A 25,641-nucleotide genomic window follows, 5' to 3' on the forward strand; every position below is an offset into this window, starting at 1 on the left:
ATCCTACTCTTAAATTTTAGCCTGTCAAGCTCTTCCACTTTAGATTCCTCAGACTTTGTGAAGGAAAGGAAAGAGCCAGGTAAAGCTGTCCTTCCTCAACTTACCTGCAAGAGAAGAGGATGGGTAGGCAGATGGCACAGTTACTGCGTTCTTTTTTTCCCTAATTTTTTTCTTCTCTCTTATTTTCAGGCATTTTCCTGATTACTGTACACTGGGGGAGGGGGTGGGGAGTGGCAGAAACCAGTTCCCTTTCTCCCAGTTTAAATGCATCCATCAATCATATTTGTCACGCAGTCTAATTCAGGGCTGGCAAACTAAGGACTAGGGGTCAAACCTGGCCACACCCACCCATTTACGAATTGTCTGTGGCTGCTTTCATGTTGCAATATAGCAGAGTTGAGTAAATGGAACAGTGACCACACAGCCTGCAAAGCCCAAAATTTAACGTTTACACCTTTACAGAAGAAGTTTGCTAACCTCTGTGCTAGATGATCACAGCTGAAAGCAAAGTGTCTTTGTCACTGGTGGTACCTACGTGGAGGTGCTGAAAGATGTTTGATGACCCTGGCGGTTAACCTGCCTCAGATTAATGCTTCCTGCCTTACCACTGCTAGTAGATACTGTCACACACATACGGAGAGTAGAACAGGCGTTATGATTTCACATACGCATGGTGGGTGGAACAGACATTATTATCCTCGGTTTAAAGATGAAAAAAGTACAGGTTGGAGAGCTTAAGGAACGTGTCCAGGATTACAGAATAAGTGTGGGGTTAACGGTGGGGATGTGGAGCTCTTGATTCCTTGGGGTTAGTGGCAAACATCTCCGGGAGGATTCAGCGTGTTAGAAAAACAAATGCTGAGGCTGTTGATACGTGAGGTCTTGGGACACCTTTAGGTCTACCGTGGAGTTGGGTGGTACGCTGAGGTGGGGTGGCTGGAGGGTGGAGAAGAGAGGGGGTTAGGGGCCATTACGTGTTTGAAAAAATTATTCCAAAAGGTGGTAACTCATTTTCTTACATACTTCCTGCCCACAAAATGAGCCTGAAACTTCTGCACTGGGAGAGCATGGCATTTTAGATAGAGTCAATTCCTAAGGCACGTTAATTAGCTAATCACAAAGTTCTCCTCTTGACTGTTCTTTCCAGCCTTCACACTCAAACAGCAACTAGGTTTATGAAGTTTGGTTAATGGCCATAGAATTCACAGCCTCTTCACACAGCATCAAAGTGAAGAGAGTCTTTAAACATCCAACACCTTTGACAATCATATGGCTTCAGTAGCATTCATAGAATGTGTTCCAATAGGAATAATTTTAATTTTCTCCTGGCTTGGTTTATAAAGTAGCTGTGTTTGTTTTCAGTTTAAGCTCCCTATACTCTGATCTATCGCGAGACAAGGGATGCTCAGAAAAGACCAAAGTCAGGAGGAGTTCAAAACAGACACAACCCATGACTTCCTACATTACAGCTGATTTTAGGTTGCTGTTCATTGCAGCACTATTTACAGTAGCCAGACCATGGAAGCAACCTAAGTGGCCATTGACAGATGAATGGATAAAGAAGATGTGGCACATATATACAATGGAATATTACTCAGCCATAAAAAGAAACAAAATTGAACTATTTGTAGGTGGATGGACCTAGAGTCTGTCATACAGATTGAAGTAAGTCAGAAAGAGAAAAATAAATACCGTATGCTAACACATATATATGGAATCTTAAAAAAAAAAAAGGTTCTGACGAACCTAGGGGCAGGACAGGAATAAAGATGCAAACATAGAGAATGGACTTGAGGACGCAGGGAGGGGGAAGGGTAAGCTGGGACGAAGTGTGAGAGTAGCATGGACATCTATACACTACCAAATGTAAAATAGATAGCTAGTGGAAAGCAGGTGCATAGCACAGGGAGATCAGCTTGGTGCTTTGTGACCACCTAGAGGGGTGGGATAGGGAGGGTGGGAGGGAGATGCAAGAGGGAGGGGATATGGGGATGTATGTATACATATAGCTGATTCATTTTGTTATACAGCAGAAACTAACACACCATTGTAAAGCAATTATACACCAATAAAGATGTTAAAAAAAAAAGAAGTGGTTGAGAAATTAAAAATGAAAGGCATTTAAAGGACACCTGCATACAGTTGACATAAGTATAGGCAATTAGAACTCATGAAGTCATCGTCAGCACACGGATGGGGTGATCTGTGCAGTATTCCATCTTCTCCCTTGTCAGCATGAAGCGGTGATATCACTCACACCACTGCATGTCTTTCTCCGCAGGGAGGCTAACCCATCTTGTTAACATCCAGCCATTGTGATTTGCCTCGCATTTCTTGAAAACTACAATTCAATTATTTGAGAATCTTTTCTGCAGAAAGACAAACATTTTTTTCTAAGAGGAAATTTTGCACAGTTGGCTTACTAGAATAATCAGCCACTGTGCAAATAGAATTTTTCTTAATTTGCCTAATTAAAAGAATCAGTTCATCCATATCCAGTCGTATAGCAATTATTGTATTTCTTGAGTCTTAGTGACTTTTTAAATTCAAAGACTCAGAAGTCAAAACACTGCAAAGGGCAAAGTTCCTCTTCAGCTCCTTGAGAACCTCAAGCACTGAGAAGTAAAAAGACAGTGTCGGGGGACACTGTCGGGGGAAGAGAAGGTGGTCTTAGAAGAACAAGGTGTTACACAAGTAGAAATTAGAGGGAAAAAATCTGCTGCAACAGTGGGATTCTATGTTAACTCTTGTGGCTTGAGACTATTTACTGAATGCTATACCCTGTGAGTAAACTTATTTCAGCCCCAGGAAAGGATGGCTGCAAGTTCATTTGTGTTGCTGTGGTCCTGATATAGAGATAAAAACTGCCATTCAGCTTCCTCCTTGCACCTGGAGAATCCAAACAAGCCTGTGTTCTGGTTCAGCCTTTCGCAGGTACTGGCCGTGCTATTTTGGGCAAATGTCTAAATCTCTCTAAGCCTCACTTTCCTTATCTTTTTAAAACAAGTAATTATAGCACCTGCTTTATGCATTGCTATTAGGATTTCATGAGATGATACTATCTATGTCAGATACTTAACCCAATGCTCAGAGCATAAGCTCCTCAGTAAAGGTCAGCTACTATTATTGTGAATAGAAGTATGATAATATTTAAGAATAATTCATCACATATAGACTGCTGAGAGAAAGACTAAGATACTTTTCTCTGTAGCTATAGATAAGGCTCTTTTGTGAGTGAAAGGAAATGACTGATTCTTGTCAATTGTGGGGCTGGGCCTTTTCAGAAGTGATGAAATACAGGAAGGAATTCTAGTTCTGGCTAACCTGGAGTCTGGTAATTTTCCAGAGATGTTTTCTTTGTCAGATAAAACAAAAAGAGAGGCCACCCTATTTTAGTTCAGTCTTTTTTTTTTTTTTTTTTTTTGCGGTACGTGGGCCTCTCACTGTTGTGGCCTCTCCCATTGCGGAGCACAGGCTCCGGATGCGCAGGCTCAGCAGCCATGGCTCACGGGCCCAGCTGCTCCGCGGCACGTGGGATCTTCCCGGACCGGGGCACGAACCCACCCTATTTTATATTCAAAGTTTTAAAACCCTCCAATTGTACATTCATTCAGACTCAATATACAATTAAAAATTTTTTTTCTTATTTCATGGCAGTTCCCTGATCTAGTCTCGTTATTTATTTATTTTTTTTCTGGAAACCTTTTCCAGGTCTGCTGTTATCTTCCTTGAAAAATATTAAGCAGAACTCCATAAAATATTTCACCATGGTTTTAGGCTAGAGTAGAATAATATTTTTCTATTTTGCCACAGTTGTAATATTTTCCTTAAACTTTTGGTTACAACATCACTGCAGTGACTCCAACAGAATCCCCTTTCTTGAATTCTAACATTTTGTGAAATCATTTAGAAGAATTTTCAGTTGGTCTGGGTAGATTTGTCCTAGTAGAATGAAGAGGTTTCACATAAACAAAAACCTTAGTTATTTTGAGGATTTTATGAGTGTAGATAATGAGAAGTGAAAAATCATTTAACGTGGCTTGCTGCATAAATAGGATTATGAAAATGAAAGAAAATTGTAAAGAAAATTTAAGGGCAAACCTAGGAACATTTATTAACAGTGTGTGCTGTTAGAATGAACGATAATCTCCTGAGAAATGTTTGAACGTTTCATGAGTTGGGATATTTATAACTAGACTTAACCAAGTAAGTAAGATAAGCAGAGGGAATAATCTGGCACTGATAGGGAATATACTAGTTGATTTGATGGGTCTTTTGCATCTTAAAATTCACATAACAGGGCTTCCCTGGTGGCGCAGTGGTTGAGAGTCCGCCTGCTGATGCAGGGGACGCGGGTTCGTGCCCCGGTCCGGGAGGATCCCACGTGCCGCGGAGCTGCTGGCCCCGTGAGCCATGGCCGCTGGGCCTGCGCGTCCGGAGCCTGTGCTCCGCAGCGGGAGAGGCCACAACAGTGAGAGGCCCGCGTACCACAAAAAACAAAAAAACAAAAACAAAAAAAAAAAAAAAAAAAAAAAAAAAAATTCACATAACATATTTTCTTTTGCCTCTGGTTTTGGGTTCTGTGGGTATTGTCATTTATGTATGAAAGAAAGAATCAGGACAGTTCCATGCTCATGTTCTGGAAGCCCCACTTGCAGTGGGCTTTTTGCCAGGCCACACTGGAAAAAGTAGGCTTTCTGTAATTTTGTGCTTTCCTTTTTGCTATGCCATATAGTTATAGTTCTATAAAGTAATTAAAAAATGGAAATTATATAAAGAAAATTATTGCGGTATCTCAACCTGTGCATTGGGTAGGTTCTTGAAAAAGAACATAAATAACATAAAACCAGGAACAAACAGGAGGTGGATGGATACTTGAGAAGCATAGGAAAGATGCCAAAACCTAATTTACGCAGAAAAGAAGTTTTTGTTGGTGGTAGGGATGGAGAGTATTGTGACCAACATTGAATCATAACATGGAAAGACAAATCTGAAAGGAGGCAAGAGCAAGGGTGAGACTGCTACGTTAAATTCAAGGTCAAGATTTGCAGGAGCTAATGAAGATGGCAGCTGGAACGGGTGTTTAATTGCTGAGGACTCTTTTCTTTGTCCTTTTTTACTTGTTCAAAGGCTCTAGAAATACTTGTTAGTTCAGTATAAATTACTCAAAATTATTATAAATATTTTCTGATTCCTAGGATATTGTTCATCTGACAGTACACTGTTTATTGCCCAACATATGGGGAGGAAAAGGAAGAAAAGAGATGACCATAGACCTAAAAGAGGGAGGTTTGGAATGAAATTTGGTCTTTCTTTTCTTCACACCGTAGTCAGAAAATTCCATGCAAAGTGTTGCTGACAAATTACTATGCAAGGAAAAGTGAATGTATTTCATGAACTATGTTAGGATGATTTATTTATTAACTAGAAGAATCTGTGCCCCAAATAACACTGATTCAAAAAAAAAAAAAAACCAAAACAGTTCTAAATCTGATGTGAATCTTCAGCTTCTTTACACCATTTTCTTGAGGAGCACTTTCTTCAAAGGATATGCATTGGGACGAAGCAAAAGCATTCTTGGCTTCATTCAGAAAGTTTGTTATTTACGTGTCCCAACCTTCTTTGGCTGGTTTAATAATGAAATTGATATAAGAGATTAATAGGAGAAAAACAAATTTAATTTTATACATACGGGAGTCCCATGAAAATCTGAGACCTGAATGGCAGCCAGGTAATTGAAGCTTATATAAAACCTTGAGCTAAGGAAAGGGGTATGGGTCTGGGGATACAAGGGGGAGGAAGGCCGTTCACAGGAAGGCAGAGGAAATGTTTGAAAAACTAATGTTGCCTTATTACAGATTATGTTTCTTAGGTAAAACGTATCTCTCTTCCTGGTATAGGCCCTCTTTCCAATGTAAATTTAGGCAGTTGATGGGGAGGAAAAGAGCTTTACCTGAGTCTGCTGGGTTTTGATTGCCTTTAGTTCAGAACAATCCACATGCCAAAGTGGCATATTTGTGGTCATGTATTCTGCCCCCACCCCCAACTAACTATTAAGAAGCCTACAGGGGCTTCCCTGGTGGCGCAGTGGTTGAGAGTCCGCCTGCCGATGCAGGGGACACGGGTTCGTGCCCCAGCCCGGGAAGATACCACATGCCGCGGAGCGGCTGGGCCCGTGAGCCATGGCCGCTGAGCCTGCACGTCCGGAGCCTGTGCTCCGCAACGGGAGAGGCCACAGCGGTGAGAGGCCTGCGTACCGCAAAAAAAAAAAAAAAAAAAAAGCCTGCAAAGTGCCAGATGCCTTTCTGTTATCTGCCTGCTACTCCTGTGAGCACAATGGACAGAATTTGGCCAACTCTGACTAAATGTTTATTTACTATTGTTCAACTCTGGGACTTTTAACACATTAGGTCTGTAATGGTCCCTGTTCAGACTACATCCTGTTTTCATAACCTGTATCCTTAATAATTAGCCCTGTTGCTTCTCAGAAAGATTTTTAAATGAGTCATCATTTTACAAGGTCTGCAGCAGGTTAATTATTTTGGGAAGAGTAGTTTTGCTTAGCAACCTAATTTCAGTTGCTGTGTGAGTTTTGCAAGAGTGCCTATGGAAGAAGACAGATGAATGAATTTCTCCAACTCTGTAGTATGAAGTGAAAAAACATGAATTTAGAAAACATTTGTAAAACTGTCTGGGTCATCTGCTTTCCGAGGTGGCCCCTTCACTTCCAATTTGCATGTGTTTAAGAACTTAGAAAAAAGCCATATAGAGAGTACGTATTTAGGGTCACACCTGGGTTCAAATCCTAGCTCTTCTGTTCCCTAGGAGTAGCTGTGTGATCCAGAAAAAGATATTTAATCTCTTTAAACCTCAGTGGCCTCATTTGTAAAACGGAGAATAATAGCACCCACTAGGGTTGATGTGAATATTAATTTAATTGAGATGTTGTATACAAAATGCTTAGCACACTGTGTAGCACTTAAGAAACAGTGAGAGCTGTTAGAATACAGAAGAGTATGAATGTCACTAAATGTGGTACATGAAAGTCTGTTCCTGTCTGGACTCTATCTCCTACGAAGTAGAATAAAGTGGTTTAAAGTGGATATTACTGAGGGCAGGCTTGGTTACACTATTGAGAAATTATGGTTTTCTCCTTCTTACATGTTGTCCAATTCCTTTCTAAAACATTTCTTGACTAGTTTGCTATCTCTGAGTACTTTTGCAATCCTGAGATAGAACAGGTGCTGACGGCTGACTTTGTTGTGGAGGTAAAGATAGGTAAATGCCACTTTCTGTGTGTTTGCAAATATACTTAAGTGCATGTAATATATAGATAGATATGCATTTGTCCTATTTTACAAATATCCTAATGCTATAGATCCTATAAAAGATACAGGAAATCCAGGGAAAAAAGACACAAGCACATGCTAGAGTCAAACACAAATGTTGCGTATGATTGACTTTCAGACATTACCATCTTACTTCCCATGCCTCGGGAAATATTGCCTGGAACTTCCATTAACGCATGATCTAAACTGAAGCTGTTAAATCAATATTTGATGTACCGTCCCAAAGAGCCTTAAGATCTAACAGAGAAAATTATTTCAGATCAAAGAAATTCACATGTGGCATGGAGTCATAGGGAGTCACAATTCAATTTGGGAAGCCCATGTGTCTTAGTTATGATGTGTAACATGTCAAGAGTTAAATTTGAAACTGTGGGAGGAGGAAAAATAATTTTCCCTTTACCCTTCTAAGATTCTTGGCTGATATAACCCTGTAATAAAAATACAAATTAGTAGGAGAAAGCAAACAGAAGTTTAATAACAGGTATACCTCCGGTATACATGGGAGAGAGCCAGCAAAACCACGTAACTCTCTGAAATGGCCCAAGCCATCACCTTAAATACCAGCTTCAGCTAAAGACAAAAGAAAGATGTCGGGAGTTGGGGAGCCACTTATGAGAGGTTATGAGGAAACTACAGTAAACAAGGAGAGCATCGTAAGTGCAGATTTAAGTCATTGCCTTCTGCATTGATAAGAGTTTCTAGAGATTTTAGAGTCATCCTTCTGTTCCTGGTACAGCAAGGGAGACACCCTTACAGAGATTTCCCTTATAAATGTAAATATGTCTTAAAAAAGGGTAATTTCTACCCAGGTTTCAGAGCTTCACATGTGTCTGCTGTTTCTTAAAAATAATGAGCTTAAAGTAATCAATATGCCAAAGAGGCATATTCAGGGTGGTGTATTGTGCTGACATTCAAAACCTTCTATTCATCTCGTCCTTTTTTTTGGCTTGGGATTTAAGTCAGCCCACTCTGCCACAAACAAGCTGTGAGAAAATACAGTAGGTCTGCTCTAAAGTGCTCTGGCTTCCATTACAAAGAAACATTTATTTGTTTACCAGCAAAGCACAAAAATGCTCTAAAATTTCAGGAACTAATCACTGAGTAAACCAGAAAACACGGCGCTAGTATTAAGGACCACATTTTCAGTTTATAGTGTTCAAAATTAGGGTGCTATAGAAAGTTCACACACACACAAAAGGGTCCATCTGGTTGTAAGGGTTCAGTTCAAAAAAGGAGCGTGAATGTAGATTTCAAGATTTGTTAGAAGAATTGAATGTTCACTATCTAAAAGGAAACATCACACTGTATTTATTTTTCTATTATAAACCTAGTGTTTTGAAAAGCTTTCCTTGGTTTCTTAACTATGGTTGGGTTCATAAAGGAAATTTACTTTCAGAAAACAAGTCTCTGTACTTTCTCTGGAATGAGTAATGAAAATCTTGCTGCTTAGCTGTTCAAGGGAAAGACTATTTATACTGTGAGTTTTAAATAAGCCCATGCACTAAGCTACTCTATTTAAGGGTTTAGTCGAATTTTGTGGTACCGTCCCCAGGATATTAGAGCTATCTTCCCTGAACTTGGAGGCTTAGCCTTTGAGCTCAGTGTGTTTGTTTGTATCATACCTGTTAGTCAAGTTCTTTTGCTCAGAGATTGACACAGACTCTGCAAAGCATTCAAAATGGAATGACTCTAACGTGCTCCCCATGGGACAGATTAACTGCTGTTTTGTCTTTTTTCCTTTACTTCACCTCAAAATATTTTTAAAAATTTTGATTTTGAAATTGATCTGTTTTCTCCCAATTCTTTGTACTCTTGTTCTTATTACTGTAAATGACTGACATTAAAAAACAAAACAAAAATGAAACACCTGCTTTTGAAAAAGAGGCTATGGAAAAATAGAATTCCATATCACTGAAAACTACCCCCCCTTCCCTTGGCTTTTCCCTTTTTCTCCCTCCGCTTCAAGCCCCGCCAACCCTCACTCTATGTGGATTTTTCTGCACGTTGTGACTTCCAACTTGTTCCTGGCAGGGTTTGAGGTTTGCATTTTCTGATAGACAATTTAGAATCATTTAAAAAAAAATAACCTTTTTATTTTACAAAAGCTTTAGATTCACAGAATTATTGCAAAGATAATACTGGGGGTTCCCATACACCCCACCCCCAGTTTCCTCTGTAATTAACACCTTAGTTAGTGTGGTACATTTGCTATAATTAATAAACCAATACTGCCACATTATTATTGACTAAAGTCCATGTTTTATTCATAGTTCCTCAATTTTTCCCTAATGTCTTTTTTCTGTTTCAGGATCCCATCCAGGATGCCACATTATGTTTAGTTCTCATGTGTTCTTAGTCTTCTCTTGGCTGTGACAGTTATTCAAATTTTCCTTGTTCTGATGACCTTGATAGTTTTAAAAATTACCGGTCAGGCATTCTGTAGAGTGTCTCTCAGTTGGGATCAGCTTGATGTTTTTCTCATTGTTAGACTTGGGTCATGTTTTGGAGAAGGAAGATCACAAAGTTAAAGTGCCATTCTTATCACATTCTATCAAAGATACTTGATAGAATCAGCAGTGCTATCAACGTGACTTGGCCTTGCTGATGTTCACCTTGATTACTTGGCTTGAGATGTTTGTGAGGTTAGAATCACATTTCCATCTTTTCCTGAAGATGGTCAAAGTATTTTCCTGTAGTTTTTAACGACACGTTCATTAAAGCTGTAAGGAAGCTAACTTGGGACTGATCTTTTGGCTTTTCTTTCTTGATGATGTTGTAAAGCTGCTATTAGTTTCTAAGTAGTTAGACAAAAATAATTTCAGTGGTAGTAAAAACATCTTATCTTTTTTCACGTGTTGTAGGTGGGAATGAGATCCCGAAACCAGGGTGGTGAAAGTTCATCCAACGGGCATGTCTCCTGCCCCAAGTCCTCCATCATCAGCAATGCTGATGATAAAAGTCTCTCGGAAGATACAAAAAAGAAGAACAAATCAAATAGAAAGGAGGAAGATGTCATGGCCTCAGGAACTGTCAAACGACACCTAAAACCATCTGGAGAAAGTGAACAAAAGAATAAGAAATCCTTGGAGTTATCCAAAGAAGACCTCATCCAGCTACTGAGTATAATGGAAGGGGAGCTGCAGGTAGAGTCCAGTTTTTTCAGTTGTTGTGTCTCTAGTCTGAAGGTATAAGATAAGAGATTATGAACCAGTCTACCTCACTGGATTATGAACTTCATGGGGAAAAGGACTGTCTTCCTTACTCATTCCTGCATCCCTAGTGCCTGGCACAAGTTTGCACTGAATACGTTTTTTGTTGAATGAACGAATAAATGAATAGATGCTGATTCTAACATCAAGCTTCTCTAGAAGCAGAAAATTTCTTCATGACATAATTTTGACAATAATTTAACACCTAGTAGTAGGTAATCAATGAGAACATCTAATTTAGCCCTTGACTGTGGTTGCAAACTGTGAAAAGGTCATGATTATTAGAAGGCAGAGTTAAGATCAATTGCTACTTTCGCTTTTTTCCAGAAGGTAAAAGAGAGATAAAGAGGTAGAGGGAGAGACAGAGAGAAAAAGGAAACTTTGTTTAAACCAGTCTTACTCTTTTCTCTCTTTTTTGTGACTTTCAGCTTTAATTTTCTACAAGGTCATAGGAGTTGAGATGCACTCAAATCAGCAGAGCATTGTATTGTGAAAACTTGATACTTTCACAAAGCATTTTCAAGTCTATTATCTCATTCGATCTCAATAATAATGTGGGCATCATTATCTATAATTTATAATGAGGAGACAGGCCCAGAAGGGTTAATGGGTTGTCCAGATCTCATCTTAGGCCCCCTGATTCTTGGTCCAGGGCACTTTCCACTGTCAATCCCCACCAACCTTCTGTGGCTACCTGGTCCCCCACTAAGAGAATGTTTTTTGGTTTTGTTTTTTTTTTTTTTTTTTTGGCGGTACACGGGCCTCTCACTGCTGTGGCCTCTCCCATCGTGGAGCACAGGCTCCGGACGTGCAGGCCCAGCGGCCATGGCCCACGGGCACAGCTGCTCCGCGTCATGTGGGATCCTCCTGGACTGGGGCACGAACCCGTGTCCACTGCATCGGCAGGTGGACTCGCAACCACTGCGCCACCAGGGAAGCCCTAAGAGAATGTTTTTAAGGATCCAAGAGGGAGCTGGGATTCTTCTGAGTTTCTGAGCCTTGGACAGTTATATTTCTCCAAGTGGGGAAACAATAACTTTTTTTTTTTTTTGAGGAGAGGATGATTTAAGAGTGAGGTTGCTGTTTTCCTTTTTGTTTTTGTTAGGTTCTTAACTTGCATAAGCCTCTAGGGGAATACCAAAAATTGAATGAGATGAAGCCTTTGTTTGGTGCTGTTAGCATCAGACATATTACTTGCAACCTACCCTCAACTAGGGGGATCTGATCTGTTCCTGTTCTAATCTGTGAGTGCCTACAGATAAGGAAACCCCAGGGGTAAAGAGAAATAGAAAACATGCAAAACTCAAATTAAAAACAAACAAGTGTGATTGAGCTTACCGTTTATAGGCTGAGAAAAATCACCTTTGCATTTCACAGCAAAAGATGAAAATTTCCAGAGCACCACCATTACTAAAAATAGCTTCACCACTGCCAGAAATGTGGTTATTGTTCTATTAACATTTATTGTTTAAGGAGGCAGAGTATATTAGTCCAATTTTTTAAGCTGCTCCCAGCCTACAGCTATTGACCTGAGTGGAAGGTACAACATTGACCTAAGAAATCTTCACAAAGCACTTGTCATCAGCTTATTTCCTCCAGGCATGGTGGCTTGTGTGAAGCCTGTGGCTCTTCTAGACTCTACTTTCTGTAGAAGGATGTCATATCATGGTAGATTGTGGACCGTATTTAAGATTCACATGGCTTTTATGTTCATGGTGTTTCCAGATATGGTTCCAGAGCCTAGGCATGCAAACTACAAGCCCATACACCCGGGACATTAAAGAAATTAAGTAGAAGGCGCCAAAGAAATGCATTTTGCTCTTCCTTAATCTTTGTGAATACAGGATACCTTACCTTCCAAAATAGATGTATTCCTGAGCAGCAATACATAAGGAAAGAGTGTAAGATATCTGTGGGGGAGGCAGTGGAGAAATGAAGGACCTGATATTGTAAGGAATTTCTTGGTGAGTTCATTTGTAAAGCAAATAATCCATCCCCCCATATATTTATATGCACACACATACATATGTAAGTATCTGTACTTGTAAATGTAGATTTTGCAATACTAGATTTGTTAAAAACGAGACTGTTCCTATATTTAGAGGAATATTTATATTTCCCATATTTACATTTCGTCGTCACAGGAGGGGGTGTGTGTGTTGTAGCTAAGAGTGGGAGGGAGTCGGCATTAGCAAATGTGAGTGGGCTGGTGAAAATGTGACAGCTATGGGCCAGGTTTGCCACAATAGAGACAAGCAAAAAAAAGTCTATCTAAAGATCTGGCACTGAGAAGAGAGACAGAGAGTTTAGGTACCCTCGGCTCAGGCCTATATGCTCTTCAGCCTGACATTTACGAGCATTTAGTGAGTTGTCTCCTGGACCTCAAAGGCCACCTATCACCTCCCTTTGTGGAGCAGCTGTGTTATGACTCAAATACCCTTCCTCTGCATGTGCTGTTCCGAGGTTCTATAAAGTATCAGGGCTGACAAGCAGCTTTGAGGTGTCTATCTACCTCCTTTATATTTCAAGTGTGAAACTGACACTCAGACAAGTTATGTGACTTGCCCAAGGTCACACAGCAATTTAGTTAACATTTGCTCCAGATCCAGATTCTGTGTCTCTCAGTTCAGTTTCCCTTCCTTTATAACACTTCCACTCGGGGGATGTGCAGGGGTGGGCTCTAGGACCTTTATATTTATTCTTCGTCTTCAGGATTTCTTTGAAGTAGACTCACTCTGTGAACTCCAGGGCCAAAGCCATTTTGTGAAATGATGAGAATTTTTTTTTTTTTTTTTTTGCGGTACACGGGCCTCTCACTGTTGTGGCCTCTCCCATTGCGGAGCACAGGCTCCGGACGCACAGGCCTAGCGGCCATGGCTCATGGGCCCAGTCGCTCCGCAGCATGTGGGATCCTCCCGGACTGGGGCACGAACCCGCGTCCCCTGCATCGGCAGGCGGACTCTCAACCACTGCACCACCAGGGAAGCCTGAGAATTTTTTATGTAAGAGAAAGTAAGGAAGGTTTCTTTCACATCAAGGAAGTGGACCATGACCTGAGCCTTGCATTTTGGTGTGATCTGGATCTTGAGAAAACTGGGGAGGCGGGGAGGAGTGTCACATGGCCACGGGCTGGGCACCACGCAACCCTGGGGCTTCATATTCACTGTTCTATGAGGGTCAGCCTTGTGGGGGACTGGAACCACGGGTCAAAATCAGGAGGGTGACACACAGAGAAAAAGGCTTATAATATTGGAGAGGTGAGACCGAGATCAAGTCTGCCTGTAGGAGATGTACCCTGGGAGCGACTTGGGGGGAAACTAGAAGATGGAGGTTCACTCAGGCTCTTCAGGCCAGTTTTCTTTTTCTTAGGCTTCTTTTTGATCTCACTCATTCTCCATAGCCAGGGTTTTGGACATTATAGACAATTCTCTGTGTTTTCTGGTACCAGTACTCTGCCGTCTTTGGAATCTGTTGTGTGATCTGTGGGAATTTGTTGAACCAACATTGTAGACAGAATGACCTTTGACCTTTATTGTTAGCATTGGCTTTTTGCAAAATTTGCAAATTGGCTGGTTTTTTGTTTGTTTTGTCTTGTTTTGTTTTTGCCAGTGAGGTGTCCAGTGAACTCTTGAAGTTCACCTTCACGACATGCATTAGAAATGGAATTGCTCCTCCCAGGGATTTTTGCATTTTAGGGAGTCTTGTCTGGAACTGGTTATGTCATGCCCTTGGTCTTGGAGAGTGACATCTTCCAGACTTTTCAAGCCACACCTTAGCAGATGCAAGCTCCTCATTTCAGCACAATTACTGGCCGGCATTGCCTGCATAGAAGCAGCTGGGATGGTTTCCATGATTACACTTCTGTCCTTGACTGCTTCCAGTAACAAGTACTTTCTAATAAATTGGAACATTTTTACTCTCTGGGTGAAAAACTGCTTACATATTTCTTAGACTAAACTGAAAATAATGAAATAGTACACCCAGACCATCACTTGGGCATCATGATAAATTTCCCCTTGTATTTGTCCAAAAATAGTGCTTTCAAGAAGCCAGTCAATTTGGCTGAAGTAAAAACGACAAAAGTTCAAAGGAAATGGTACTTACATCAAAAAGCCGTAACACAGAATACTTGGCAGAAGGATATTCTTGTAGAATAATTCAAAAGCAGGATACTAATAGATTCATTTTCTTGATGAAAAAAATATCTAGCTCTTTTATATAGTAAATTCCCTTGATATAGCCACTCAAATACATATTAGAGAAACCAACCTCAAATTGACTTTCATCATGTTTTCCTTTGTCCTTATAGTTAGTTCTCTTCTACCTGTGTGTAAGGAGGCTCAGAGAAAACAAGATAGTAACTCTACAGTGCGCTACCATTCCACTGGGCTTTGGTGTTCGCCAGGCTGAGTCAGAGGCAGAGTCACTACACAGTGAGAAATCTTCCTTCATCTGGGTGACCGGCAGAAGGAGTTGTTGTATTTCAAAGATAATTTATGAAACAGATAATATTGTTACTGAAAGCTCAGCTTCTCTGTACACCAGTGCCGAATCGAATCTCGGAGACAGCGTTCTGGGTGAAGTAGAAAAGGAGAGCTTTATTACTTTGTCAGGCAAAGGAGGACACAGCAGTCTCCTGTCTCCAAAACCCATGAGGGGTTGTGTCCCAACCCAAGAGGATTTGATAAGGAGTTTTACAACAGTACTTCCCAAGGATGGAGTTGTTGGCAAGATTAGGGTGTGTGCAGGGTCTCAGGTGGTCGGCCTCCTAATCTTTTATTTATTTATTTATGGCTGCATTGGGCCTTGCTGCATGCTGGCTTTCTTTAGTTGCGGCGAGCGGGGCTACTCTTTGTTGCAGTGCATGGGCTTCTCACTGCGGTGGCTTCTCTTGTTGCGGAGCACGGGCTCCAGAGCACAGGCTCAGTAGTTGTGGCACATGGGCTTAGTTGCTCTACAGCATGTGGAATCTTCCCAGACCAGAGCTCGAACCCGTGTCCCCTGCATTGGTAGGCGGATTCTTTTTTTTTTGCCATACGCGGGCCTCTCACTGTTGTGGCCTCTCCCGTTGTGGAGCACAGGCTCCAGACGCGCAGGCTCAGCGGCCATGGCTCACGGGCCCAGCCGCTCCGCGGCATGTGGGATCTTCCCGGACCAGGGCACGAACCCGTGTCCCCTGCATCGGCAGGCAGATTCTCAACCACTGCGCCACCCGAGAAGCCCGGTAGGTGGATTCTTAACCACTGCGCCACCAGGGCAGTCCCCAGTCTCCTAATCTTGATGAGCTTCTCTTGTCCCTTTAATCTTGCCTCAGGTGGCTTCGTGGCTGCACCTCCCTTGATTAGCAACTGCTTGAATTTGCCCTTTGGTGCTCAGGGAAGGTCACGGAGGCTGGAGTCTTGCCTACAAGAAACGGGGAACAAAAAAGGCCTCCATGCCTAGGAGCCCCACAAGGCCCCGCTCTGTTTCAATATGCCTGTGGATTGTTAGAAGTTTCCTCTGTTCTCTCCTTTTGGGGCTCCTAGCCATTTTCTTTAATATTGTTCACTAGTTTTTTTTTTTCTTTTTTAACCTCACTACTACCTACTATAGGTGAGTCCTCTGTCCACTCTTTTTTCTCACCAAGAGAGTCTATTCATTCTTAAGGCATTAATTAATTCAAAATTGATTGAGTTTCCGATATTTAAGAAACTGGAGGTCTGAAAAATGCAAAGGTGAGTAATACTAATACTCATAGCTAAAATCTGATGAGCTCCAACTATGTGTCAAGCGTGGTTTTCGGCACCGGCTATCACAGCAGTCATGAAGAAAGAGCTCCCAACCTGTAGGACAGATGAGAATGTACAGGAATGAATATTTTGTAGGGTAACTGCAATGCAAACTATGGGAGTACAAAGGTGGGAAAGATTGTGAAAATCTCAGGAGAGGAGTGGAGGAAAGTTTCACTGAAGAATTGGACCTTGAAGGACTGGTAGGTCTTGGACAGGCAGAGAGGAGCTTTGGGACCACCCTGAGCAGAATCAAACACTGAGCGGGTGGAAAAGTATGGGTCGTGTTCATCAGTGAACGGTCTGCCTTCTGTGGAGAAGTATTCGGTGGAGGGAAAACTGCACCTCCATTTGGAGGCCACAAATAAGACATCCGAAAAACAACCATCAGCAGGTGTGAAGAGGTGGAGGATGCAGAATCCAAGGGAGTCAAGACTGTCAAGAAGGACAGAGAGGTTGCTTCAGTCCATCCAGCACAGAGTTTCAGTTGAATATGACTGAAGAGTGTTTGTTGGGTTTGTGGGTCCAGAGGTCACTGGGAACATTTGCCAGGGCAGTTTCAGTGAGTGTAAGCCTACTGTCAGTGGTTGCGGAAGTGAAGGGAAGTTAAAGAACTAGAGGAATGGGCTTCCCTGGTGGCACAGTGGTTGAGAGTCCGCCTGCCGATGCGGGGCACGTGGGTTCGTGCCCCGGTCCGGGAGGATCCCACATGCCGCGGAGCGGCTGGGCCCGTGAGCCATGCCCGCTGAGCCTGCGCGTCCGGATCCTGTGCTCCGCAACGGAAGAGGCCACAGCGGTGAGACGCCCGCGTACCGCAAAAAAACAAAGAACTAGAGTAACATGTTCTAGTGAAAATCCAGGAATTTAGAAAATCTTTTTTTGTCTGGAAGGGTTAATCAGATTTTTTTTTTTTTTTGAACACAGCCGAAGAAGCTAAATTTCCCTTTTGTTTAGCATAGCAGTAAATCATTTGTCTGGCACAGAGTATGTCCTTAGTACATTTGATGACTTCCTGCTTTGAAATCACCATGCTGCTTTTCTCTATTTGGGGGCTTTAAGTGAAACATGGGAGTATTAAAAAGGAAAAGGCTAAAACAGCATAACTTGAATGCCAGGTACTGCAGGGAAGTGTTGTAGAACCCAGATGGTTTGGAAGTTGACCTTATTAGTGTTGACTCTGAGCCTTTGTTTACTCCCTGTCTGTGTATTTCCTGCTTTCTGGGGCTGTTGTGATTACTACACTCAACCGATGTAGATGTTATTTGGAAAACTTTAGATAATGAAGGAGAAGAAAAATAGGATGGTAGCTAGAAGGAAACTCAGGTGAAGGGAGTGTTTTTAATGATGAAAGAGACTTTACGTGTTTTTGTGTTAAAGGGTTATAGATCCAAAAATGAGCAGGGTCAAAGATATGGGAAAGAGCAAGGATTTTTGATGAAGCAATGTCTTGATGGAGGCAGGGGGAGGGAATCAAAGGTATGGTTTTGTTGCAGGAAGGGGGACCTCTTCCAGAGCCCGAGCGTGGGCTCTTGTCTAACACCCGGAAATGAATTGTCCGAGGAGACACGTGTGCCGACAAAGCAAGAGACGTTATTGGAAAGGGGAGCCTGAGCGGAGAGCAGCAGGGTAAGGGAACCCAGAAGAACTGCTCTGCCATGTGGCTCGCAGTCTCGGGTTTGACGGTAATTGGGTTAGTTTCTGGGTTTTCTGTGGCCAATCATCCTGACTCAGGGTCCTTCCTGGTGGCGCACACATCACTCAGCCAAGATGGATTCCAGCGAGAAGGATTCTGGAAGGTTGGTAGGACATGTGGACTGGTGTCTCCTCTCTCCTTTTGACCTTTCCCTAATTCTTCCAGTTGGCCGTAGCTTGTTAGTTCTGTGTTCCTTACCAAGACCTCCTGTTGTAAGAGAACTGATGCAAGTGGTTCCTATCTTGCCTGACCAGGGCGAGTGGTTTCGTTCAGTGGTTCTCCTCACAGTCTGGGGGCTGACCTTGGTTTTTGCCCTTGAAAAGAAGGGAGAGACTTCATCTTCTGTGACAGAGAGAAGGAGAAAGAATGGGTGGGGATAAATATACCGTTTGTAGAGGAAGGTGGGCAATTGAGGGAGATCTCCCCAAAGCCTCGGCTTTCTCAGCAAGGAAAAGACAAAGTGATATTCTGCTGAAAATAAGGAGATGGGACCAAGCAGTGGTCTTAAGGATAAAGATGTACATGCTGTATTGCTACCGAGGGGAATGTCAAAGGAAGGAGACCGTGGAAAAATAGGAACATTAATGAGTAGAGTTGAGGACTCAGCCAGCAGAGAGACCATGTGTGTGCAGTGGCAGCAGTCTGTCTAGAAGCCTGAGTGTACAGGGGAGATATATTTTATAGCTCTGGATCTGGGGTTGAAGTTGTCCCAGTGGGTGCAGTGAAAGGACAGAAATGAAAGAAAGTGGAGTGTATTGGTGAGACAGTGCCCAGCAAGGAAGCGACATCCATGGGAGCGTGGGCCGGAGAGGGCTGGAGGGACCTGAAGCTGGACTTTTTGCACTTACGTTTTCTGTGTGGTGTGGTTTTAACTAATGGAAGGTCTCGGGTGCGGTCCTGGGAGTGGAAGTGAAGGCAATTAGAATTAATGAGGTCAGGGAATGGTAAAGTGAAGATATTGGCTAAGTCGTGAATGTTGACACCTCCTAGGATGATGGCAGGATTTGGAGTGGAGAGCAAGTCTGTATCATTTAGTAAGTATGAGGGCTGGGAAGCAGAAGCTCAATAGATAATTGCTACCAGACGATTTCAACGAAAAATGCTTCTCTGATCATGTCATGCTGGTGCTTAGGAATTTACAAGAGGTCTCTAGACCCTGTCAGATTGAAATCTAGATTGATCAGACTGGTCCGTAAAAACTATTTATTAACAGGCTCCCCACCCACTCACCCCTACCCCCCCTACCCCCCCACCCCCACCCCCCCCATAGCCATTAACTCTCTTTTTTTGTTTTCCTTAACTTGATCCTGACTATCCAATCAGGCAGTCTCAAATTCTTTCCCAGCCCTGACCTAGACACCCACACGTACAATCTCAAATACTAACACCATCCCAGTGTTTTTTCCCTTAAGCTTCTTTATACGTTTCTTCCACCTTAAGACTACTTACAGGACAGAAATTGGGGATCTTTAGGAAAATTCAGGGCATGTATTTGTCCTTATTCTATCCTATACTCCCTTCATGTACTAGTCAACGTTTCTTTTTTTCCTTTTTTATTAAAGGGTATTTTTTATAGCAGTTTGGGGATCACAGTAAAACTGAGAGGAAGGTACAATGATTTTCCCCTATGTCCTCTGAACACATGCATAGCCTCCTGTTACTATCAGCGTCCCCCACCAGAGTGGGACATTTGGTACAACTGATGCACCTACATGGACACATCATAATCACCCAAGGCCTGTAGTTTACCTTAGGGTTCATTTTCGGTGTTGTATACTCTATGGGTTTGGAAAATGTATTATGACATGTATATTCCGTTATTAGCACCTTACAGGGTATTTTCACTGCTCTTAAAATCCTCTGTGCCTCGCCTATTGATCCCTCTCCCAACCTCTCACAGATTTCTTTTAGGGACCACCAAAGGCTTACCTCCTCTGTGAAGTATTTTCTAATTAATTACTTGCTCCCTGACACTTGTCTTTCTCCTGTCCTGAAATCCTACATTATTTTGGTATAAATATAAACCATAGTTCCCATACATACACATTCCCCAAGTGTTTAATGTACTTACTTATATTTGCTGCCTGAAACAACTTGAGAGAAGGGGTTGTGTCTTCCGCTTCTTTCGTGTACCTCATTGTACCTAGAAAAGGGCTGGACACATCATTGTTTGTCTACTGGTAACTGATGATTAATCTCAGAAGGTCCTAATATTTGTACACCCTATGAGACAGTCATAAAATCCATTTTTTAATGTCTGCAAAAGACTTTGAACTATATAGAGAAAGTGTAAGTTCATAGTATACACAATGTTATTGATTTAACAGTAATGGTCCCACATGTTTACAGTCACGTTCCTACTACCATACTAAGATTTTACTTTTCTGTCATCTTTAACGAGAAATGTCATAACTCCACTGGGAATGGTAATAATCTGTTCAGATGGAATTACCTAGAGCAACCAAGCACGATAGGTTTATCCTACAAGAGTTCCATTTATCCCTTTTTTCCTTAGGGATGGGTTTCCTTTTCCTTAGTGAGTTCCATTTGTCGCACGGTAAGGCCTCTCATGGAATCTCTGTGCTTCTGAAGAATGAGGCTTTTAGTTACTCTGCATGACTTTTGAAATTGATGACTCACCTGCACTTACTATGCTCCATCTTTAGAATCTTGGGCTGAGGTCACTCTGAGCTAGGCTGCCCAGTGAAACCTCATACCACCAAAATGGTCAGCATGCTGACAACGGTAGGTCTTGGCTACGTTTAGGAAGCAGCAAAGAGACAGGTTACTTTCTGATTAAAATCAAGACCAGATCTGATTCTTTGTTGAATATGATGCCTCAGAATCTCATGTATCCAGTAGGATTGTCAGTATTTCGGCAGAGAGTTTTGGTGTCTGATTTTCATTGTTAGGCAGAATATTTTTAGTGCTCCTAATAGAATCAGAAAGTTGGCTTCTCTGCACTGAGAATAAGGTACTCATTGGCACTGTAGGCGAGAAGCTCGATTTTATTGAGAAATGTAAAAAAATTAATAAAGAAAATGTCCCACAAAATAAATCTTTTTATTATTTTATGAAACCTTGGACATGGGGAAATACTATACAGGGGTAGCATGTGAAAGATGCAGAGTCCTCCCATAAATGACTAGAGTCTGTATTTTTTTCAGTGAAAATGGTCTCGTTTACTTTTAGTAAAACAAACCACATTTAAATATCCAACTTATCTATGTAAATATTTCTCAATTATTTGGGCATGTCCGCTTATTACATGGAGCTGCTTTTAAATGAAATTAGACTTTGTACAGATAACTGTTATGAGAAATGTGTGTTAAATGGAGTAAGATTGGGGGCATAATAGATTTGTGATTCCGGGAGAGATGTCAGTTAGAATACTGACAGGTCAGACGCTCAGGCGAGAGGTAAGATCCAGACCTGTGGTGTCCAAAAGAACTTTCTATGAAGAAGAAAACGTTTTATATCTGTGCCATCCTATATGGCAGCCACTAGCCACATGTGGCTTGTGAGCATTTAAAATATGGCTACTATGGCTGAGGAACTGAATTTTAAACTTTATTTAATAATAATTAATTTAAATAGCCACATGTGGCTAGTGGCTACAACACAGATATAGAGAAACAAAGAGGGCACTCATCCGAAGAGACAGTAGTTGAAGCCAAGGGATAGAGAATAAAAGGAAAAAGTCAAGCCCAAAAAGAGACCCTTAGAGAACAACTATGGTTAAGAGGAGGAGAGAGAAAGGAACTGGTCAAAAAGGAAGAGAGGGGGATTCCCTGGTGGCGCAGTGGTTGAGAGTCCGCCTGCCGATGCAGGGGACACGGGTTCGTGCCCCGGTCCGGGAGGATCCCACATGCCGTGGAGCGGCTGGGCCCGTGAGCCATGGCCGCTGGGCCTGCACATCCGGAGCCTGTGCTCCGCAACGGGAGAGGCCACAACAGTGAAAGGCCCGCGTACCGCAAAAAAAAAAAAAAAAAAGGAAGAGAGGACATGATTAAAGAGAAAGGAAGACAGACCAGAACCACGATGTGTCATGGGTTCCAGGGAGGAGAGAATTTCAGGAAGAAGACATTTAGAGTTGTCAGTGCTGCTGCAAAGTCAAAGGAGGGAAACCGAGAACAGCCATTTATTGAGCTAGCATTTGAAAAGTGCAGTTTCAAAGGAATGGTGAGTGTTGTTATCAGATTGCTGGTGCCCAGAAGTGCTCGGGCCAGCTTTCCTCTTGTTTGTGGATAGAGAGAGTTGGCAGGGCTGGATATGAGGGAATAGTAGGGGTGGGGGAAGGCTTTTTATTTGTTTTTGACCTTTTTTGGAAGGGAACACCTGAACAGGTTTTTAGGTGTTAGATACAGATGTCTTCCTGAAAAACTCCCTCCCCTCCCCTTGCTCCCTTTATCCCTCACAGATACTTCGATGATCTCTCTTACTTAGGCGATTGAGGTCTTCCCAACTTCTCTCCATCCCCCGAATCTCCATTCTTTGCCTCCCCTTTCCCCCCTTCCCCTTCACTCAGAGAGAAGTTTCCCTTTTTATCAAGGTTATTTCTGTTGACTTGATCGTACTTTCTTCCCAGACTAATTTACACACCTCTTTACCCTCTCCCCTCCCATCCCAAATCTCCCACTCTCCTCTCCCCGGTCTTTATCCCCAACTTGTTGGGGGCATGGAAACTTTCCATATAAGGGGAGCTAGATTGATCAAAGCTCCTGGGGTTCTTTAGACATGGAATTATGGTCTGTCAGCAAGTTCTTCATCGGCCAGGGAGTCTGGACATGGAATATTTAGGTCACTTATTTTCTAATCTTCTCCTGACTATATGCCTACTTCCCTTCTCTCCTTCCACCCTACTCCACCCTAGGTAAATTCATCTCCATCATTTTCTATCTTGTTTGACTATTTTTTAACAAAACTTCTACTTGTCCATGTTTTTCTTTTTAAGAACAATTTTAAATTACAGATTCCTAGAGGACAGACTCTGTGAAGCACTTGATAAATGCTTTTTGAAAATTACTTTGTAGTTCCAATTGGTAAATATAAAGGCTTTTTTTTTTTAACAAAAAGTGGATTACCATTTTAATTTTTTTCTAAAGTAATGCATGTTAAATCCAGAGACTGGCTTTGGCAGAACCTTCAGCACAGTGACCAAGAGTGAGGCTGTACCAAGGAAACATCAGGTGGTGGTGAACATTCTGGTTTCTACCTTTCATGGTGTGGGGTTGGCCAAAAAGTTTGTTAGGGTTTTTCATAAGCTCGTATGGAAAACCCGAACGAACTTTTTGGCCAACCCTATACCTTACCCCTGCATCACTTTATGCATTTTCTTGTTGGATATGTTAGGCCAATATTAGTTGCAGAACCATCTGTCACCCAGGGACCAGATGGCAACCTGCCCTGAAAACACTGTCATCATAAGCTCCTTCTTGCTGGGTGAAAGGAAGTCTGGAATTTTCTTTAACATGCTCCAGCCTTTCGTCCCCAAAAACGTGTATGAGGAGGTGAAGAGTGGTTCATTATACTAGTTTGTTCACCTTTGGTGTATGTTTAGAACTTTTTCATAATACAAAATTAGAAAAACAAATAAATGACAATGAAATGGCAGAAGATAATAATGTCTATGTCGCCCATTCGTCCTTCCTGTGCTGCCTACTATACGCCAGGAACTTCACATTTGATTTAATAATCACACTAGCCCTGAAAAGTTAGTTGAGGAATAAATAGAGGCTTAGACGGGTTAAGTAAACTCACCCAAGGATGACCTAGTAAGGTGTACCATGCCTTTCTGACCTTAAAGCCAGTGCCTATTGTGTGCCAGAAAAATAATATGCCACTGCTGTTTTTGTAGTCCAAACGGAAGAGCAAGCTCACTGGAAAAGAGAACTCTGTTCCACAGATAAGGGTCAGAGCATTTATTATTTGCCAACAGAACTTTTTCCATACAAAACAACAAAATTTAAAATTTACAACTTGGAATAATTTTTTGGGTCTCTAAATCACAACTTGAATGAATGTTTAGGCTCCTTTCAATGAAACCGCACTGCTTCTTGGGTGGGATTAAACACTGCCAAAACTCAGACCGGGACTTGAATCCACTTGCACCTCACATTGGGACTTGAACCCATGATCCCTGACTTAGGAAGGGACTCAAACCCACTGTCTTTTAATTGAAACCGCTCACCTGGTGTCAGGACTTACTTAAGCTCAGGTTCTATTGTCACAGAAAGAACTCAGCGTGAGGCAAAGTGACAGGCAAAGAGTGAGCTTATTAACAATGGACGCTGTGAGAGGTACAAGCAGGCTGGCAAGGGAGCACAGCCCCAAGAACAAAGGGCTACATTTTTATAATCCAAGGAAAAGTAGGGGAGATGTCAAGGCTTACATCATTAGTTCCTCCTTTGACCCTATATGGTCTAACCAGGACTGTCATGGTGCTATTTAAATTATATGTATATTAGCAAAAGGGTGGTGACATATACTAAAATGTGGTAATTCATCTCAAGTTTCTGTGTAATGTCCCCTTTCCCTTTTCACCTATATTCCTGTCTTGGCTACATGCAGAGATGCTACTCTTCAAGGACCATTAACTCCCTGATTGATGTAACAAGATTCAGACCCCATATCTATTTTCTTGTGCTTTAACTATCAAGGTTTGTGGCTTTGAGTGTGTCAGGAGCCTGAACGCACCTGGTCTTCCTTCAAGGTAGTGTAGATTGTTGCTAGGTCACTGGATTCTTTTCTTGAGTGGTCGTTAGCCTACAACAGTTTCCCAAACTTTCTTAAAATTCCCTTTCTGACTGGATAGGTACATGTAAAAGTATGAAATTGGAACACTCCCTAACACCATACACAAAAATAAACTCAAAATGGATTAAAGACCTAAATGTAAGGCCAGAAACTATCAAACTCTTAGAGGAAAACATAGGCAGAACACTCTAGAACATAAATCACAGCAAGATCCTTTTTGACCCACCTCCTAGAGAAATGGAAATAAAAACAAAAATAAACAAACTGGACCTAATGAAACTTAAAAGCTTTTGCACAGCAAAGGAAACCATAAACAAGACCAAAAGACAACCCTCAGAATGGGAGAAAATATTTGCAAATGAAGCAACTGACAAAGGATTAATCTCCAAAATTTACAAGCAGCTCATGCAGCTCAATAACCAAAAAACAAAAAACCCAATCCAAAAATGGGCAGAAGACCTAAATAGACATTTCTCCAAAGAAGATATGCAGATTGCCAACAAACACATGAAAGAATCCTCAACATCACTAATCATTAGAGAAATGCAAATCAAAACTACAATGAGATATCATCTCACACCGGTCAGAATGGCCATCATCAAAAAATCTAGAAACAATAAATGCTGGAGAGGGTGTGGAGAAAAGGGAACCCTCTTGCACTGTTGGTGGGAATGTAAATTGGTACAGCCACTATGGAGAATGGTATGGAGGTTCCTTAAAAAACTAGAAATAGGACTACCATACGACCCAGCAATCCCACTACTGGGCATATACCCTGAGAAAACCATAATTCCAAAAGAGTCATGTACCAAAATGTTCATTGCAGCTCTATTTACAATAGCCAGGACATGAAAGCAACCTAAGTG

The 25,641-nt window shown here is 41.8% G+C and overlaps 1 protein-coding gene across 2 annotated transcripts in view; it reads left to right on the top strand.

Moving 5' to 3' along the window:
* The window catches only part of FILIP1 (filamin A interacting protein 1), a 191,899-nt gene that overhangs the window by 74,547 nt on the left and 91,711 nt on the right, over positions 1-25,641 (top strand). For both annotated transcript variants that reach the window (XM_032651941.1, XM_032651940.1), the window contains exon 2: positions 10,211-10,492. In XM_032651941.1, coding sequence (XP_032507832.1) covers positions 10,217-10,492 — 276 coding nt within the window. In that variant the 5' untranslated portion in view covers positions 10,211-10,216. The remainder of the gene's footprint in view (positions 1-10,210; positions 10,493-25,641) is intronic.

The sequence above is a fragment of the Phocoena sinus genome, chromosome 12 (assembly GCF_008692025.1).
Source record: "Phocoena sinus isolate mPhoSin1 chromosome 12, mPhoSin1.pri, whole genome shotgun sequence".
Lineage (NCBI taxonomy): Eukaryota > Metazoa > Chordata > Mammalia > Artiodactyla > Phocoenidae > Phocoena > Phocoena sinus.